At 31.8% G+C, this 18547-nt stretch overlaps 1 protein-coding gene across 1 annotated transcript; it reads right to left on the bottom strand.

The window, feature by feature from the left end:
* On the bottom strand, positions 1-612 carry LOC109838412. The gene has a single exon (XM_020406862.1). The coding sequence runs from the start codon at positions 610-612 to the stop codon at positions 1-3; it is 612 nt and encodes a 203-aa protein (XP_020262451.1).

The following is an 18547-nucleotide window of genomic DNA, read 5'->3' as shown; positions in this document are numbered from 1 at the left end:
TCAGATGCTTAAAATCCTCCGATTGATCACTGTTGAGAATATGTCTCTGATCAAATGCTCAACACTCTTGCTGTTTTGGCCAAAAATCCTTGCATTTCTTTCTCTCCAAACACTGTAAACAGTCGCTGCCAATGCCATCCTCTTAACCTTGTGCTTGAGTCCATTTCCCTTCAACCTGGAGTTATACCAGTTTAGAAGTATACACCAATCACAAGATCTCCATTTAAAATGAATCCAATCCATAATTCCATTCCAAACATCTCTTGAAAAGCTACAATCAAAAAACAAATGATTCCTGCATTCAGTAACAGCTCCAGAGCACAATTTGCAGTGATTGATATTGATAATTCCCCTTCTTAGAAGTTTATCCTGTGTGAGAAGTCTATCATGAGCAGCTAACCAAAGAACAAAAGCATGTTTAGGAAAGCTCAGACATTCCCATACTGTTTCACGCCATAGGACATTAGCTGATGCTGGATACAGGGCATAATATAAGGCTGATAGCTTCAGTTTAGAATTTATATGACATGAACTAATTAGTTGCTTCAGGTTTGATACACCACCACAGAAATTCAACACTTTATCACGAACTTTCAAGAGTTGCTTCCACATCCATGAATCCCCAACTTTGATTTCAACTTGCCAGATATCTCTATTTTGCAGATATGTTTCATGAAGTCACTTGATCCAAAGAAGCTCTTTGTTTGTATGAATATACCAAAGATTTTTTAGAGCAGAAGCAATGTTCCATGTGACTGCTGAGAAGATCCTTAAGCCACCCTGAGCTTTCCCTCTACAAACTATGTCCCATGAGACAAGAGGATGCTTGAAAGAATTATCTGTTTTTCCCCCAAAGAAAATTTCTACACAGCATATCAATTCTTTGAAGAACTTTAGTTGGTAGAATGTAGCTTGACGTCCAATATAATTGGACTCCCAAAATAACACTTTTCTTACAAAGATCACTGAGCTCGTAAGGATCAAGCGATACAGTGAATTTCTCAATTCCTCTCAATCTTTTGAAATATTTTGTTTAATTCTTCAGAGGTTGCTTATTGAATAGTGGTGTTTTGAAAGGTGATAGGATGAACAGTAACGTATTAGATTATTGCGAGTTTAATGAATTTTTGGGATTTATTTTGATATTTTTCGTTAAAAACCTATCTATTAGAAAGTAGCTGGTAATTGACTTTGTTTGTGGTCCACTCAGGCGAGTCAAAGCCAAAAGCCTGCAATTTTAGTTATAATTGCAGTAAACTTTAAGCATTATTTAATTTTACAAATAATAGAAATTTCAGAAAGTTTTGGTTAATTTTTTCGAAGATTTCTTGTTGCTTTGAAAGTTTGACCCATGCACACACATCCTGTTGTCAAAGAAATGTTGGTTTATTCAGTATGCAGCAATAAAAACACAAATTTTCACAATGAGAGCACTAAAAAGGTTATAATTATTGGTGATTCCTTCTCCAAGGGATCAAAATGGTGGGTACTTTGCACATTGCTGGTCTAATTAAAGTGTCTTAGTGTTGGTTTGGCAGCCTATTACCAGTAGACATGATTGTATCATATAAATAGCTTTTAATCCAAGGAAAATTTCTTGAAATATGCTATAGATATTTATTTATTTTTTAACTCAAGTTTTTGTCTCTTATTTATCTAATTTCTGAACTGTCTTCTTTTTGGGATATTTGTGTATAGATCCTGGTGAATATGTTGTTCGAGAGGGGGAAGTTGGGGAGGCACTGTACATTATTTGGGAGGGTGAGGTATTAGTACCGACTCTTCTTTCATTTGTATGATGCAGTGAAAGGATTTAAAATGTGGTTCTGTTTCATATTATTGTACTCTCTCATAAGATCAATTATCTAAATGTAGTTAATCTTAATTATAAGTTGTTTCTGTAACTATAGTGTGATTCTCTAGAAAAGAAGACCATTTTTGAGAATATGGCATTTCTATGTTCGATGGATTTAGGTGGCTTGGTGCTGGAGAGCTAAAAGAGAGCTGTTAAGTGGCAAGAAGATTTTAGGACAATGAAAATATATAAAAGAATGAATATATCTACCTTACATATGATACATAAGTACAACTATGACCTAAAGGATGAAAGTAAAATAATCCAGTAGAGATGACACTTAAGAGCAAAGTGAAACTACAAAACACATTGGTGATTTTTATTAAAAATACAAGACTGCTAAAGATAGCAACATTTAATGAAGTCCTTATTCCAAATTGCGCGGTTGCTACATTAATCCTTTATGAAGTCCTTTATTTTATTTTTTTCCCCGAACTCTCTTTAATTTATTTGCTTCATCATAATTTGTTTAGGGTTTCAATATTCAAAGGGAAGCAGGAGCAATATTAAAAAGTAAGTTTAATCTCAATCTTTACATTTCTCAGTTTAAAGTACTTTGAGCCTAACCAATCACGACTGGAAATCATGTGAAGAAGCTAAATCATAATGAATATGCTTCTCCAACAGGGTTGAAGAAGCAAAATTTCATCTGGGAAGCACTCATTTATCTCATTTATGAAGATTTAGTTTGGTGTGTCACCCATAATAGTGTTTGATCTTTTTTATGAAGTTTCATCTAGAGAGAGTTCATGGCTTCCCTCTCTGTTGCACTTCAATATTACATACATTTGAGATTGAACCGGACTCAAGGATGGCAGTCTACAAAGGTAGGGATCTAGATGTCAATTATGCAGCGCCATTCAAGTCCTTGCTCAACCTGGCCATTCTTTGCACAGCAATGTAATCATTGCTGGTTTTCTTTAAATTGCTTTGGTTTTCAGGATACTTATCTCTCTAATTATATTCATGGAGCTCTTCATTGGGTGATTATGTGAAGGTAATCTTATCTGATTCAAATGTTCCTGGCGAAGGAGAGCAGAAAATCATGACATACACTTCTGACTCGTCGTTTGGAAGAACTTCTCCCTATTTTTTCTATTCCCACAACACCGCCATCGTCCAAACCTTTTTTATGTGCAGGATGCAGATCTGATAATGCTCTCTCTTGCTACACATGAAGTTTATTTCTTAATTTTAAGAGAGGTATGTAAAAGCTTTCTGCATCTTTATGAGAGAAATATATATTTCACAAATGCATGTGACCTTTTATATGTTTCCATACGCAATGTCTTCTTTATGTGTAATGCTTGACTGGTTATACAGGTGGTTACAATGCTAGGGCAACAAGATAAATGCTTTTCCTGTGGTCAAGTAGGACATCTTGCAACTGAATGTAGAGGTACAGAAGCAAATGACAAGATTTATATTACAATTCACAAGAAGAAATATCATGTGACTTTTCGGATGTAAAGCATGTTTATAATTCAATTTTGAAATTCATGTTTTGGCTTTTTATACAATTTCTATTAGTTATATATCATCACGTGACTTATTCTTTTCTTCTGTTGACAGTTCCTGAACATCTGGGTATTGCGGGAGTACTGGGAGAATGATCTGGACATATCACACCCTCCGTTTGAGATAAACTTTGAACGTATTGTGGATGATTTTGTTTTCATGTGCTTCTTTGTGGGAAATGACTTTTTACCACACATGCCCACTCTTGAAATCCGTGAGGTTCATAACAGGCCTTATCACGTGCTTGAAAATTTTAAGCTTAATGCCTGAATTGTTTCAATACATTGTTGAGCACACATTTATTCGCTGTATATCCTGAGCTTGAATATGTCGAGTTACTTATATCTTATTTCCTGTGATCTCTCTGTGTTTTAGGACGCAATCAATCTGCTAATGTTTATCTATATAAGGGACTTCTCAGCGATGGGCGGTTACCTCACTGATGCTGGAGAGGTATTTTTTCTCTTATCAGACAACATCTTTCATTTTTATTTAGAGGTAGCACATTTTGTAAAATTTTATGTTTTTGGGAATTGCAAGCATGTGAAATGTTGTGATTAACATTTTTTGGGATTTTTTCCTGATAAAATGTTAAAGTTCAAGGGAGTTTTATGATAACCACTAAATCTACGGGATGTTTTCTTATATTTTGAAAATTATATGAGAGTTGTGTTATAAATCTTTCGAAGCTAAGATGTACTCTTGCAAATAATTAGCCTAAAAATAATAATAACAGCCCTTGAGCAAAGCTACCGTAGGAAACAATTGTTATGCAATTTGTTGAATCACAAGAATACAATATTTTTAGTTGTATAGTATGCGTTTGGATCTGCACCATCCTGACTCTTATGCATAAGGTACTTTTTTGCTGCATTTGACATAATCCTACTTGTTTACATGTGTTTATGTAATTTAAATGTGAGTATATAATTTCAGATACAGCAGCTTTTTTATCTTATACCATCCTGGCATCACAAGCGAGGACAGCATGATATTTATAGCTCTGGACTACATCAAAGTACCAAAAATGTTTCATTGCATATTGGGTTTCATCTATTGGCTATCATGAGGGAATGACTTCATCCTTTGGTTTTTGGTAATGACAATCCTCTGAAAAATACTTCATTAGGATACCAAACAAGTGGAACTTCTATTCCGATTATTTCTATGCAACTATCATTGCTCTTGAAAATTATGTGCCAAGTATGTATCTTATATTATCAAAATCTATGTCGATATTTATCACAAAAAAAATTGTTACTTCCTATTTGGCCATCGATAAACTTCTTTTGTTAGAACACATCTTGTCATAGGGAGCCCACACATGTATACTTACATGCTCAGGCAGCGAAAGAAGGATCTTTCAAAGGCGAAGATGGAATGAAATGTGATGAAAGAAGGAATAGTAAATATTTAGCGAAAGAAGGATCTTTCAAAGGCGAAGATGGAATGAAATGTGATGAAAGAAGGAATAGTAAATATTTATTAATGTATTATTTGAAGAATGCATAGCTGTTAGATGGTGGCTCTGCATGAGTGGTTGTATTGGTGTTCTCTAATCCCTAAGATTGTCTTCTTGTTGGAAGGGAGTGCTTTTGGTATAGTTGTGAATGTATTCCTCTGAAAAAACATATTGCCAATGTTTTATGATTTATGGATTAAATGTTTTTTATTTCATCTATGTGCTCATCTAAAAAAGCCTTATTTTATGAAACGTGATAACAGTGAACTTATTTGGATTTATTGTTTGGTTATTTTCAACGTCTAAAATATACTATAATACTTCTATAGACATTTGTTTAAAAACTACAAGTGTTTCTACTTTCAAGATTATTAAGGGTTCATGTTTGTTTTCATCCTTCAATTATGTCAATTTTTTGACTGAAGCAATTTCAGAAAATGAACATTTATTAGCTTAATTGGAGGAAGATTTCCAACAATTTTACCCAAACTTAATTTAATTTGAGGTAATAATTATTTAATTTCCAAGATAATCTATAACAAAATCCATTATGACGTTATTCTTTCTTGACGAGAAGAATCATTTGTGATTAGTCTATTGTGTTTTTTGAAAGGTCATGTGACTTTGTTTTACTTCGATAAGTTAAATGCAATGACTCTTACGACATAGGACTTCAAAGATGACTCTACGGAGTTGAGTTATGCTTGAATAAGTAAGACTAATTTTTTTTATAATACTATTTTAGTAACATTTATATTGGATGATTTTGATTAAATAGGTTGTCTGATGTCAATTATATATAGGTAGCATTGGTTGATTGAAAATAAATGGTGTATATCAAATAAAATTCTTTTATAAAATTATTCATTGTTTTCTATTGGTAAGTATGCAAACAATCTAGTGTATATCAAATAAAATTCTTTTATAAAATTATTCATTGTTTTCTATTGGTAAGTATGCAAACAATCTATTATCACCCAGTTCATACATAATGTTTTCTATTGGTAAGTATGCAAACAATCTATTATCACCCAGTTCATACATAATGTAATTCCATTTTTCAATCATTTTTAATGTTTAAATTCTATCCATATGTTTGAAACATGGATTAAATTAAATAAATCATAATGAAATGAATCAATAATAAAATAACAAATTTAAAAATTTACCACGTGCATTGCACGTGCAATCCAACTAGTCTATATAAAAGTGAGAGTTCTAGTCTCTCAAATTATTCCAAGTTTTAGCTTGGAACTAGGTCGTAAAAAACTAGAACTCCTAGTTTATTTTATTATTTTTTACTTTTTATATTTTTTTCTTTACTTCTTTCTTACTATGGTTATCACCTTCACTAGACCATGCCGTCAGATTAGATCTCATCTTCTCTTAGTCATCTTTGATATTTTCTTTTTTATTGAATATTATGATTATATGATTAATTTAAAAGTAAAAGTTGTATTAATATATCCATAATTTATTAAACAATAAAATTGATTGAGAGATGAGGAAAAGAGATCTCGGGGAGAAAAAAAAGGAAGGAAAAAATATTGATAGTTCTTGATTGGATTTTTTTAAATTAACTCACGGATTGCCTTGAGTGTTGCATTGATTTGTCAAATAAAGAGGCATATGTATTGTTTGGCAAAGTATCAAAAAATCACCCATTAACTTTGGACGATTATTTCATAACCCCCATAAGTTTCAAAATATCAAAAAACACCCCTAAAGTTTAGGGGTTATCAGAATACCTTTTTTAACTTTAAGATTTTTTCAAAAAATAATAATACTAAAAGCATGAACCACAATTTTACCTAAAAAAACCTTAAGAAAAATAAAAGTGTGAAACCACAGTTTTCACTAGAAAATATATCCCTCTGCGTAATTTTACCCACCCATGTGAAAATTGCAGTTGACTCTATTTAGGGGTTTCCTGATAAAATCTTAAAGCGAATGTTGGATTTTATGATAACCTCTTAAGGGGGCAACTTATGGGGGGTTATCTGATAATCATCCAAAGTCAATGCGGGTTTTCTGATATATAGCCTAAAGATCTCAGGCTAGAGGTATGGGAGGTTGAGTTTGTTTAAGTTGGAGCTTCACGTTTTTACTTGTTAAAAGCTTTTTAAACTCATCCATGTAGAAAGGTGCATGTCGTGTCACTCCAAAGACTGAATTGCCTGTTGTGACGATTTATCTTTTGGCAACTGGAAGTTTAATGCTTATAAGGATGGAGGCATAATCAATTTGGGCTTTGTGAAGTTATTATCCACAAGCCTATAAGAGGAGTGAATGCGCTTACATCGTGCAAGGAAGTTATGATGTTGTAGCAGATATACTTGTTATTTACGGCTATGGAGTACACCACAATGAGTATTGGGATTCCATTTCTAAGCCTTTGATTAAATCTGAAAGAGAATTCAAAATTGGTAAAATTTTCTCTTTTGTACTACCTTATCTGTTTTTTAGCGTACATAAAGTCGCAGATTATTTTCAAAGCGATTTAGCTTAAAGAAATAAGTATTTCCGAAAAAAAACAATATCACAATTTGTAAGCAAATCAAATGTGGATGCATTCTGCCAAATAAGATAATTTTTATATATTAATGATCAAAGAATTAAGTGATTAACAAGTATGTAAATATCTTTTCATTTGTTCCTTTGTATGTGAAAATTGTTTTTCAAGTGATGTGCAAACATTTGAATTATATAACATACTTACTCCCTGATGCTCGTGCGTGTTAGTTATTTAAAAGAGAATCATATTAATGCTCTGCTCCACAGTCTAAGGGTGTGTTTGGATTTCAATGGGGTTAAGGGAAGTTAAGAGAAACTAGGTAAGAGAATGGAAGGGAAGGGAAGGGAGTTCCCTTCCCCTTGGTTACACCCCAATTTGGGGGGTAACACATTTTATACTATTAGGGGGTGAACCAAGGGGAACTAGGGTGAATAACTTCACCTCCTAAATGTTCCCAAATAAGGTGAATGGTTCCCCTAACTTCCCTTAACCCTTATTCCCCTCAATCCAAACAAGCCCTAAAGTTCCTGACTAAATTTCGATAGGAAAGATTGTTTAACTATCTAGTCACACTTAGTATTTGTATATCAATTATTGGAATGCCTCTTCTAGATTATAGATATGTGCCACTTGCGCCAACTGTGATATCCTTTAAGGTGGTTAATTTCTAATTGGCTGCAAAATGTTGAATTGAAGTTTGTACATGTAATGCATTTATATATAGATGAAATTAATCTGTCATCGTCCGTGCAAGGACTTCAATGAACTGCCAAATAAAAAGGTTGGATTGGGATTCTTTTTTTTTATGTGTCCTATTCCACCTTTTGAACCTCAACAGAAAATGCGTTGAATTCTTAAGAAAGTTTGGAATGATAAGATTGTGATCTTAGTAAATGTTTAGGTTATTTTTCCAGCAGGGGACTGTAGATCATCCTCTAGACAATTCTTGAAGTCCTGAGATTTGCCTTATGTGTAGAGACAGTATATATTGTTATGTTAATGCCGGTTATCTTAAGAGTGTTTTCTTTCAAAAAGTTTCCAAGCTACAGAGTTCTTAATTTGTTGTGATAAAGGAACACTGAGTTATCTAATTCTATAGTAGATTTACTCTATCATAAAGAATGTGACGGCCAATAGGCTAGATTATAGATATTGTAACAGATTGTTAGCTAGAGATTGGGCAGTTTCAAAATTTCCTTCATGACCAAAATCATGTAGAAAACAAAATCATTTGATGCCCGAGCATAAGTTATCAAGTTGAACAATGCATAGATAATGCTGATTTCGAACTAATTCCTATCCAAAGATCTTCACACGCATGCACATATGCATATATGCACGTGCGCACACATGTACACTCACCCACTCCTTCCATACATTTATTTGTTTCATATTGCATCTTTGACATATCTGTTCATTTCATTTATATCAAAGATTAGTGGAAACTTGCCATCAAAATGTTGAGTTGTATGAAAGTTTAGACATGTGTAACGACTTGTATGTAGTTGAAGTGTTAAGGTGTATTCCTGTTGGGAAGTCATATAAATCGATGGTAGGTCATTTCTTAGCATATGTTTAATCATTGCATGTCCTAAATTATTACAATTAAAAATAGTTGCCTTTGGTTCTTGGGTGCATGAACATTTCTATTTATGCATTTACTTTGCCACACACAAATAATGTGTCTATATTACTTAGGCTCCTTTGGATACCATGGTGTTTTACTTGTTTCCATAGTGTTTTTGTCAAAAATAAAACACCATGCGTTTAAAAACTATAATGTTTTTTGAGCTAAATCATCCTCAAACAAAAAACACAACACTTATTTCAAAACACCTTTTAGGTGTTTTAAGTTTTGTTTTTTGATTTTGAGTTTGAGAAGGTGCTAATATAATATCTAACATAATATAGTAAATGTAATTAATATAGAGTTATTATCAACATGCTTATTATATTAAACTATATTATACTAAATTATAGTCAATTTAATATATTAGTAATATTTATTAAATAATATAAAAATATAATAAATAAAATATCTTATATAATAATATAATAACATATTAAATACCAATATTTAATATGTTAATAATGTATTATATAATAAATAAATAAATAAAATATAAATAAACTAATAAAAAATATTAAAAAAGTTATTGTTAATAACTAATAATATAATAATGATAAAATAATATACTATAAATAGTCTAATCCCTATAATATCATTAACTTTTTAATAAATAAATTGTAATAAATTAATAGTTATAAAATATTATATAATAGTAACATATTTAATAATAACATAACAATATAATAATAATAATATTATAATAACATATTGTATAGTAAATGTAATATAATATATAAAATATTAATATATTAAATAATAATATTATAATAACATATTGTATAGTAAATGTAATATAATATATAAAATATTAATATATTATGAATAAATAATATAATTTATTATAAAGTAAAATAATTTATTGCTAACAAATGTTAATGTAAAAAAATATATTCATAATATAATAATATTTATTTATATCATAAAGACTAATATATTATTAAAGTACTATTAATAAACTCTAACATATTAATACTTATAATACTATAATAATGTAAACTAAATATTATAACATTTTATTTATAATATATTTTATTATTATTAATATATAATATATTAATAATATATTTAATACTAATATTATAATAGGTCAAATTAGTGTTGACCAAAAATACTTTAACATGATGTTTTGAAAATATTTTAAGGAAAAAACACAACACCATGATGTTTTTTTACCAAAACACAATAATAAAAACATCATGATATCCTAACGAAGTCTTAGGTTTTCTTTATTTTGTACAATAAATTCAAGATGACTAAGTCAAAATACCAAAATAACATTGCTTCTACAGTATCTAAAGTACTCGTTAGATTTTATTTATTTATTTATTTATTTATTTATTTTTGCGCCAACGCGCTTGGAGTAGTTCTACAGGGACCATTTTTATGGGATAGGGGAGGGGACAGATGAGGTGTCCCCTCCCTCATTGCTTGGCGTACTGTTCATGAACAGTGCATCAAGTAATAGAGAGGAGACACCTCACATATCTCCTCCCTCTGTCCCATAAAAATGGAATTGGGATCCTCTCCTAATAAACAGTGTGTCCTAAGGGTTCCTAATGCATCTCAACCTTTGATTTTGTGTGTGGGCACAAAAAACAAGGAGCTCCTATGCAATCAATGGTTGAGATGCATTAGGAACCCTTAGGACACACTGTTTATTAGGAGAGGATCCCAATTCATAAAAATGGTCCCGAAGGCATTTTCCGTGAGCTTGTGTGTGTGGTGGGGTGGTGATGTGTGTGTGTGGGGTGGGGGGGTTACATTAAAACTTCCATCACATCTCCAAAGTTTATTTTCATCTTTCCTAGCATTTTTTTCCTTCACTCATCTGTAAGTACTCACCTATAAAGAATCATGTAGACAGACAGCTGATCTTTTCTTGAAAATTGCTCCCAGGACGTCCATCTGAAGCGTCAGCTCATAGAAATCCTCAATAGTTGTATCCCAGTCAATGGTGGACCCAGTATCTTAATAAAGACGGGGCAAAATTAATATATACTTTTTATCATGACAAAAAGTCGAACAATTTAGGAAATGTTATAAAATTAATAAAGTTGAGTAGAGAAAATAGACAAGAAGTAAAAAATAATTTTATTTTCTTATTTTCTTCTTAAAGTAAAGTAGGAATACTTTTATTTATATACAAACTAAGATGATGATACATGAATCATATTAATTACTCATAGAGAATTTCAAGGAGTAATACATGTATCAATCTCTTTAGAAAACTAAATGGATATCCACATCATTTAATTGTTTTATAGCACTCCTCCTTGGATGTCCAACATTACATAAAGAATATGCCTCGTTAAAAAACCTTACTAGAAAAAAACCCAGTGGGAAAAAAATCCTAGTGAAGGAAAAAGAGTACACTATTATTGTGTATTAGTTTCTCCCCTTGATTCAAATATCATTTGAGATCTTTTAACCGGTGCATTCCAATATTTTTTACCAATTTCTCAAAAGTTACAGTCGGCAATAACTTAGTGAATAAATCTATTAGATTATCACTCGATCGGATTTGTTACACAACGATTTCATCATTCTTTTGCAAATCATGTGTAAAGAAGAATTTTGGTGAAATGTGTTTTGTTCTATCTCCTTTAATATATCCTCCTTTTAATTGAGCTATACAAGTTGCATTATCTTCAAACAATATACTCGGAGGATTTTTATTTTTAGGAAACAATCCACTATTCTTCCGGCTATAGTGGATCATTGATCTTAGTCTAATACATTCTCGACTGGCTTCATGAATTGCTATTATTTCAGCATGATTCAAAGAAGTGGTAACAATTGATTGCTTCGTAAATCGCCATGAAATAGCGGTATCAACACATGTAAATAGATAACCAGTTTGAGACCTTGCTTTATGCGGGTCAAATAAATACCAACATCAGCATATCCATGCAATTCATGTCGAGAATTATAAGATTAAAATAAGCCAAGATTAATTGTTCCTTAGAGATAGCGAAAATATGTTTTATACCGTTCCAATCTCGTTTTGTAGGAGATGAACTAAATCTTGCTAATAAATTCACAGAAAATGATATATTTGGTCTTGTACAATTAGCAAGATACATTAGTGCACCTATTGCACTGAGATATGATACTTCAGGACTAAGAATCTCTTCATCTTCCTTTTTTGGTCTAAAAGGATCCTTAGCGGGATCAAGTGACCTGATGACCATTAGGTACTTAATGGATGTGTTTTATCCATGTAGAACCACTTTAATACCTTTTGGGTATAAGCAGTTTGGTGAACAAAAATCTCATTTTCTAAATGCTCAATTTGTAAACCAAGGCAAAATTTGGTTTTCCTAAAATCTTTGATCTCAAATTCTTTCTTCAAATATTCAATCAACTTTTGGATCTCTTCAGGGGTTCCAATCAGATTAAGGTCATCAACACATACAACAATGATCATAAAATTTAACTCATTCCATTTTATGAAAACACATGGACATATAGGGTCATTTGTATAACATTCTTTGACTAAACATTCACTAAGGCGGTTATACCACATTCGTCCATATTGCTTGAGTCCAAACAAAAATCTTTGCAACTTAATGGAGTACATTTCTCTAGGATTTGATTTACATGCTTCAGGCATGCTAAAGTACATTTCTCTAGGATTTGATTTACATGCTTCAGGCATGCTAAATCCTTCAGGGATTTTCATATAGATATCATTATCCAGGCATGCTAAATCCTTCAGGGATTTTCATATAGATATCATTATCTAATGTTCCATATAAATAAGCAGTAACTATGTCCATCAGACGCATATCAAGTTTTTCATGAACTGATAAACTCACAAGATATCTAAATGTAATTTCATCCATTACTGGAGAATATGTCCCATCATAATCAAATTCCGGTCTTTGTGAAAATCATTAGGCTACAAGTCTTATTTTATATCTCACAATTTTATTTTTCTCATTTCTTTTCCTCACAAATACCCATTTATATCCTATTGGCTTTACACCTTTAGGTGTTTGGACTACAGATCCAAAAACTTTTTGTTTAGCCAGTGAATCTAATTCAGATTGGATCGTATCTTTCCATTTTGATCAATCATTTCTTCACCGACATTCATCAACTGATTTGGTTTCATGATCCTCGTCTTCTTCCATAATATCAAGTGCTACATTATATTCAAATGCATTAATGACAATTACTTCTCTTCGGTTCNATAACAAAATTTTATTAAATTTTTTGTAGTTTCATTCTCTTTAAGAGTTGGCTCTTCAGGAGCGACCTCTTCAGGAGGTTGAATTTTATCATTAGTAATATTTTAATCATTCGATCATCTTTTCTTTCGAGGATTCTTATCTTTGGAACCAAGAGGTCTACCACGCTTCAGACGTTCTTTAGATTCATTAGCACTTTTAATTTGTCCTTCTGGGATATCAATTTTAATCGGAGCATTCTCTGCTGGAATATGTGATTTAGTAATTCTTCTAGAATCACTAAAAGCATTTAGTAATTGGTTTGCAATATTATGTAAACGTATAATCCTTTAAACTTCTAGTTCACATTCTTTTGTACGAGGATCAAGAAAGTCTAATAATATTTTTTAAGTAATTTTCTTTTTTGGTTGATCTTTACCTCCCCCTAATGTCGGAAAATATGATTCATCAAAATGACAATCTGCAAATCTTGTAGTAAATAAGTCACATGTTAATGGTTTAACATATTTAATTATAAAAGATGATTAATACCCGACATATATCCCCAATCTTCTTTGAGGGCCCATTTTAGTATGTTGAGGCGGTGCAATAGGAACATATACCGCACAACCAAAAATTCTTAAATAAGAAATATTGGGCTCGTGACCAAGAACTAATTGTAAAGGAGAATAAGTATGATAATTTGTCGGCCTAATTCTCACAAGTGTTGCTGCATGTAATATAGCATGTCCCCAAGCAGATAGAGAAAGTTTAGACCTCATTAACAATGGTCTTACAATTAATTGAAGCCGTTTAATAAATAATTTGGCTAGACCATTTTGTGTATAAACATGAGCTACATGATGTTCAACACTTATTCCAATATATATATAATAATCATCAAAAGCATATGATGAATATTCACCAATATTATCTGGGAAAAAAAATTTAATGGGATAATCAGAAAATTATGCTTGTAATTTAATTATCTGAGCAAGCAATCTCGCAAACGTCAGGTTACGATTAGATAATAAACATACATGTTACCATCTTGTTGATGCATCAATTAGCATCATAAAATATCTAAATGGTCCACATGGTGGATCTACAGTCCCACATATATCACCATGAATTCGTTCTAGAAATGCAGGGGATTCAGTTCTCACTTTCGTTGGTGATGGTCTAACAATTAACTTCCCTTGGGAGCAAGCAACACATTAGAATTCATTAGAATTTAGTATATTTTGATTTTTCAATGAATGTCCATGTGAATTTGCAATTATTCGCCTCATCATTATTGAACCAGGATGTCCAAGGCGATCATGCCAAATCATAAAATTATTGGGATTAGTAGACTTCTGGTCTATAAGGTGATAAATTTCAGTAGTACTTATTTTTGTATAATATAAATCAGAAGATAGAGAAGGTAACTTTTCTAATAGGCATTTTGTTAGACCATAGGGGGGGTGAATAGAGTCAAAGCTAATCTAATTTTGATTTTATGCCAATTAAAAATAATTAACAAATATATCCTAGCAAGATAGATATTCGATTGAATTAAAGCAAGGATATATATGCAAAGGGAAAAAATAAACAAGAAACAATATAAACAAATAGTGGACACAAAGAGCAAACCAAACAAAATAATATGATCACGGAGTTCGATCCTTCCGACCTACATCTCCGCTCCCACTCTCGGGGAGAATCCACTATCACAAATGGGTTTTCAACGTTCACCCAAAAACGTTCACAATCAGTTTTTAACACTCACCGACAAACGTTTACAACATACACAAGATAAACACACTCTACACCCTTTAAGTGGTGGCCTAGCCTGTGTCCTCTTCCTCAAGTGCTCGGATTTACAACCTCTCTCTAGGCTTTACAACCGATGTCACTCCTCTTAAAATCGACCCCGTCTCTCACCACACACTCCTCTCGGTGTATAAGTGTAATACAATGTGTAACTCACAATATAGGCTCAATTATAAATGATTTATTCTTTATAATGGATGAGAACACAATGTAGCTCACTCTCATAATATCACTAACCACAACCCACAATATAGTGTATGTAATCCTAGAAGCTCAAATAGGGATGTGTACGATAAAATGAGTTCAATAAAATCTAACTCAAATAGCAAACTAGCAATAATATGAATATGAAAATCAGTAGTTCAATAAAATCTAACTCAAATAGCAAACTAGCAATAATATGAATATGAAAATCAGTAATAAAATGCTAGATAAATGAGTTATAACTCAAATAGCAAACTAGCAATAATATGAATATGAAAATCAGTAATAAAATGCTAGATAAATGAGTTAAAAAAATTTCTCTATAAACACAAGGAGAGGATAAAATTGATTGAGGATGAATTCCTCAATTGACAATGTAAGCTTTCTCTTTGTAAACAAACACTAAACTTGAGAAGAAACTTAAACAAACTTTTAAACTCTTTAAAAACACTTGTTAAACCCTCTTAGATAAAAAAATTCAGAAGTAAAATAATGAGGGGTATTTATAGGATGAAAGCCAAAGCCAAAAAACCAAGAAAACCCAGCAAAAAGATAAAAATATAAAAGGTTGGAAAAAATAGCCATTACAGGCATCGGTCGACTGATAAGTTGAATCAGTCGACTGACGAGCTGACTGTTACAGGCAGCTAACAGCTTATCAGTCAACTGATAAATCTCGTCAGTCGACTAATGACCTCATTAGTCGACTGGTTAGTCGACCGAATAGGAAACAAAAACTATAGATGATTTCAGGTGGTTTCATCAGTCAACTGATAAAAAACATCAGTTGACTGATAACTGGTTTTCAGCCTGAATTGAATAGTAAAAACGAAATTCAAACCTTTTTTTAAAAATAACAAATAAATTCTAAAAATATAAAACTTTGGGAAAAGTTATAAACATGAATATGAACTTGTTGGAAAAGGAACTTTTCAATTTACTCTTACCATTTGTGAAATCAAAAAAATATTCAAAAACACTAAAATACATGTGTTTATAAACATGTTGATTTTGACCTTTAGCTCAAATCAAGTTTCGAAAACTTGTGTAATGCTTTTATGGACTTACTAAAAGATGTTAATAATTTTTATTAAAATATATTTTTCATAAAAACACCTATGATTTGAAAATTTTCACAAATAAATGTGTGTGTAAAATTTGAGCTTGTAGAATTTGCACACATTATATAAACCTATACTAAGTATACCAAGATAGAATCTTCTAAAGCTTGAACTTGATTGATTGACTTAATTTGCATAGGCTTCAATTATCAATTTATCTCAATTTCCTATATATACTAAACAACACAAAACAAAATACTAAAAACAATATTAGTCATAAATTATTTGTTAAATCATGTAACGCCCCGCCCCGGAATCCTGGAGTCGGTACCCTATTAGATCTGATGGACTGGCCTCACAAACCATCACGTGTCTTTTCAGCATGTTTTGTCCTCACTCACGTGCTCCCTGGAAAACTTCCCAGGTGGTCACCCATCCTAAAATTTCTCCAGACCAAGCACGCTTAACTTTGGAGTTTCTAAGAGTTGAGTTTCCAAAAAGAAGATGCATCTTGGTGGTATGAGTATTCCAATCAAATCTATCAATACTAATCACATCACCCTCTCAAGGGTTGGGGTATTACAAATCATCATCAAAACAAGAAGGCCAACACATCACTTCTCATAAATGGTATTTGTAATCAATAAGTATTCATCATTTGTCTCATTTATTGTCTTGATATGATATCCATTTCAGCGGATATCTTTAAAACTTAGCAAATTTTTTCGAGACTTTATTGAAAGTAGTGCATTATTTATGACAATTTTAGTTCTTTCGGGGAGAAATACAGTGGCTCTTCCGGAGCCATCAATCAATTTAGCACTACCACTTATTATGTTAACATTTGTTTCTTCCATTTTTAAATGAGAAAAGTACTTCATGTTTTTAAGTATAGTGTGTGTAGTAGCACTATCAATGAGACAAATATTATCATCATCATTGTTTGATCCCAAATGTTTAGTATCTATTTCTTCTTCAGAAAGAAATGACAAAAAAATTATAAATAAAAGTAAAGATCAATAAAGTCCATAAATTATAAAATTTATAAAGAAAGTTGCATAAAATATGTGAAAATAACAAAATTTAAAATGTCGGGTATTTGTCATGAGATCATTTCGTAACTTCAGGTTGCTCAAGGAAATCAGCTACATCGAGATGTGTGATATCATAAAGATCATCATAAACATTGTTTTGATCAATAAAATTTGTCTCGACATATTTGCCTTTTCCTTTTAATGATGCCTGATAGATGTCAACAAGATGTTTTTTTGTACGACAGGTACGGGACCAATGACCTTCTATTCCACACCAGTAGCATATTTCCTCATAATGTTTCTTTTCTTCACTTTTCTTATCATTATTGTCCCACTTTTGGGAGTTGTTTTGTCTTTTACCATGGTTATGATCATTGTGATTATAAGGCATATATCTACCACGACCTCTCCACGATAACAGCTATGTCCTCGACCTCCTCCACAGCCAAGTCCACGCCCACGACCATGATTTTAAGATTTAGTTGCATTCGTTTCAGAGAATGAGCTAGAACCAGTAGGTCGGGATTCATGATTTTTCAATAATAATTCATTATTTTGTTCAGCCAAAAGGAGGTATGATTTCAATTTAGAGTATTTCTTAAATCCTCTCTCTCGCTACGGGAGCATATTCGAGGCATGAAAGGTGGAGAATGTTTTTTTTAGCATATCGTCATCAGTGACATTTTCTTCACACAATTGCATTTGAGAGGTAATTTTATACATTACAGAATTATACTCACTGATTGATTTAAAATCTTGTAGCATTAAGTGAAGCCAGTCATACCAGGCCTTTGAAGCACGACCAACTTCAGGTAGTCAAATCTCTCTTTCAAATTATTCCACAGAGTAAGTGCATCTTTCACAGTTATATATTCAGTTTTTAATCATTCATCCAAATGATGGCGAAGGGAAATCATAGCTTTGACACGGTCTTGATTTGATGTCTCATTTTCTTCCACAATAGTATTTTCAAGATCCATTGCAGCAAGATGTATTTCAACATCTAACATCCAAGATAAGTAGTTCTTTCTAGAAATATCAAGAGGCGTAAATTCTTATTTTGTAAGGTTAGTCATAGTGAAAAATGAATTGAATTGGAAAGAGAAATTTTACCTCAATTTTGTAAGGTTAGTCATAGTGAAAAATGAATTGAATTGGAAAGAGAAATTTTACCTCAAAGGTTTACCCAAAATATGAACAAGTCATAGTGAAAAATGAATTGAATTGGAAAGAGAAATTTTACCTCAAAGGTTTACCCAAAATATGAACATGTGACCAACG

The sequence above is a fragment of the Asparagus officinalis genome, chromosome 4, assembly GCF_001876935.1.
Source record: "Asparagus officinalis chromosome 4, Aspof.V1, whole genome shotgun sequence".
Taxonomy (NCBI): domain Eukaryota; kingdom Viridiplantae; phylum Streptophyta; class Magnoliopsida; order Asparagales; family Asparagaceae; genus Asparagus; species Asparagus officinalis.
Note: the sequence above shows the minus strand (reverse complement) of the source record. Positions and strands in the feature narration are given on the sequence as shown.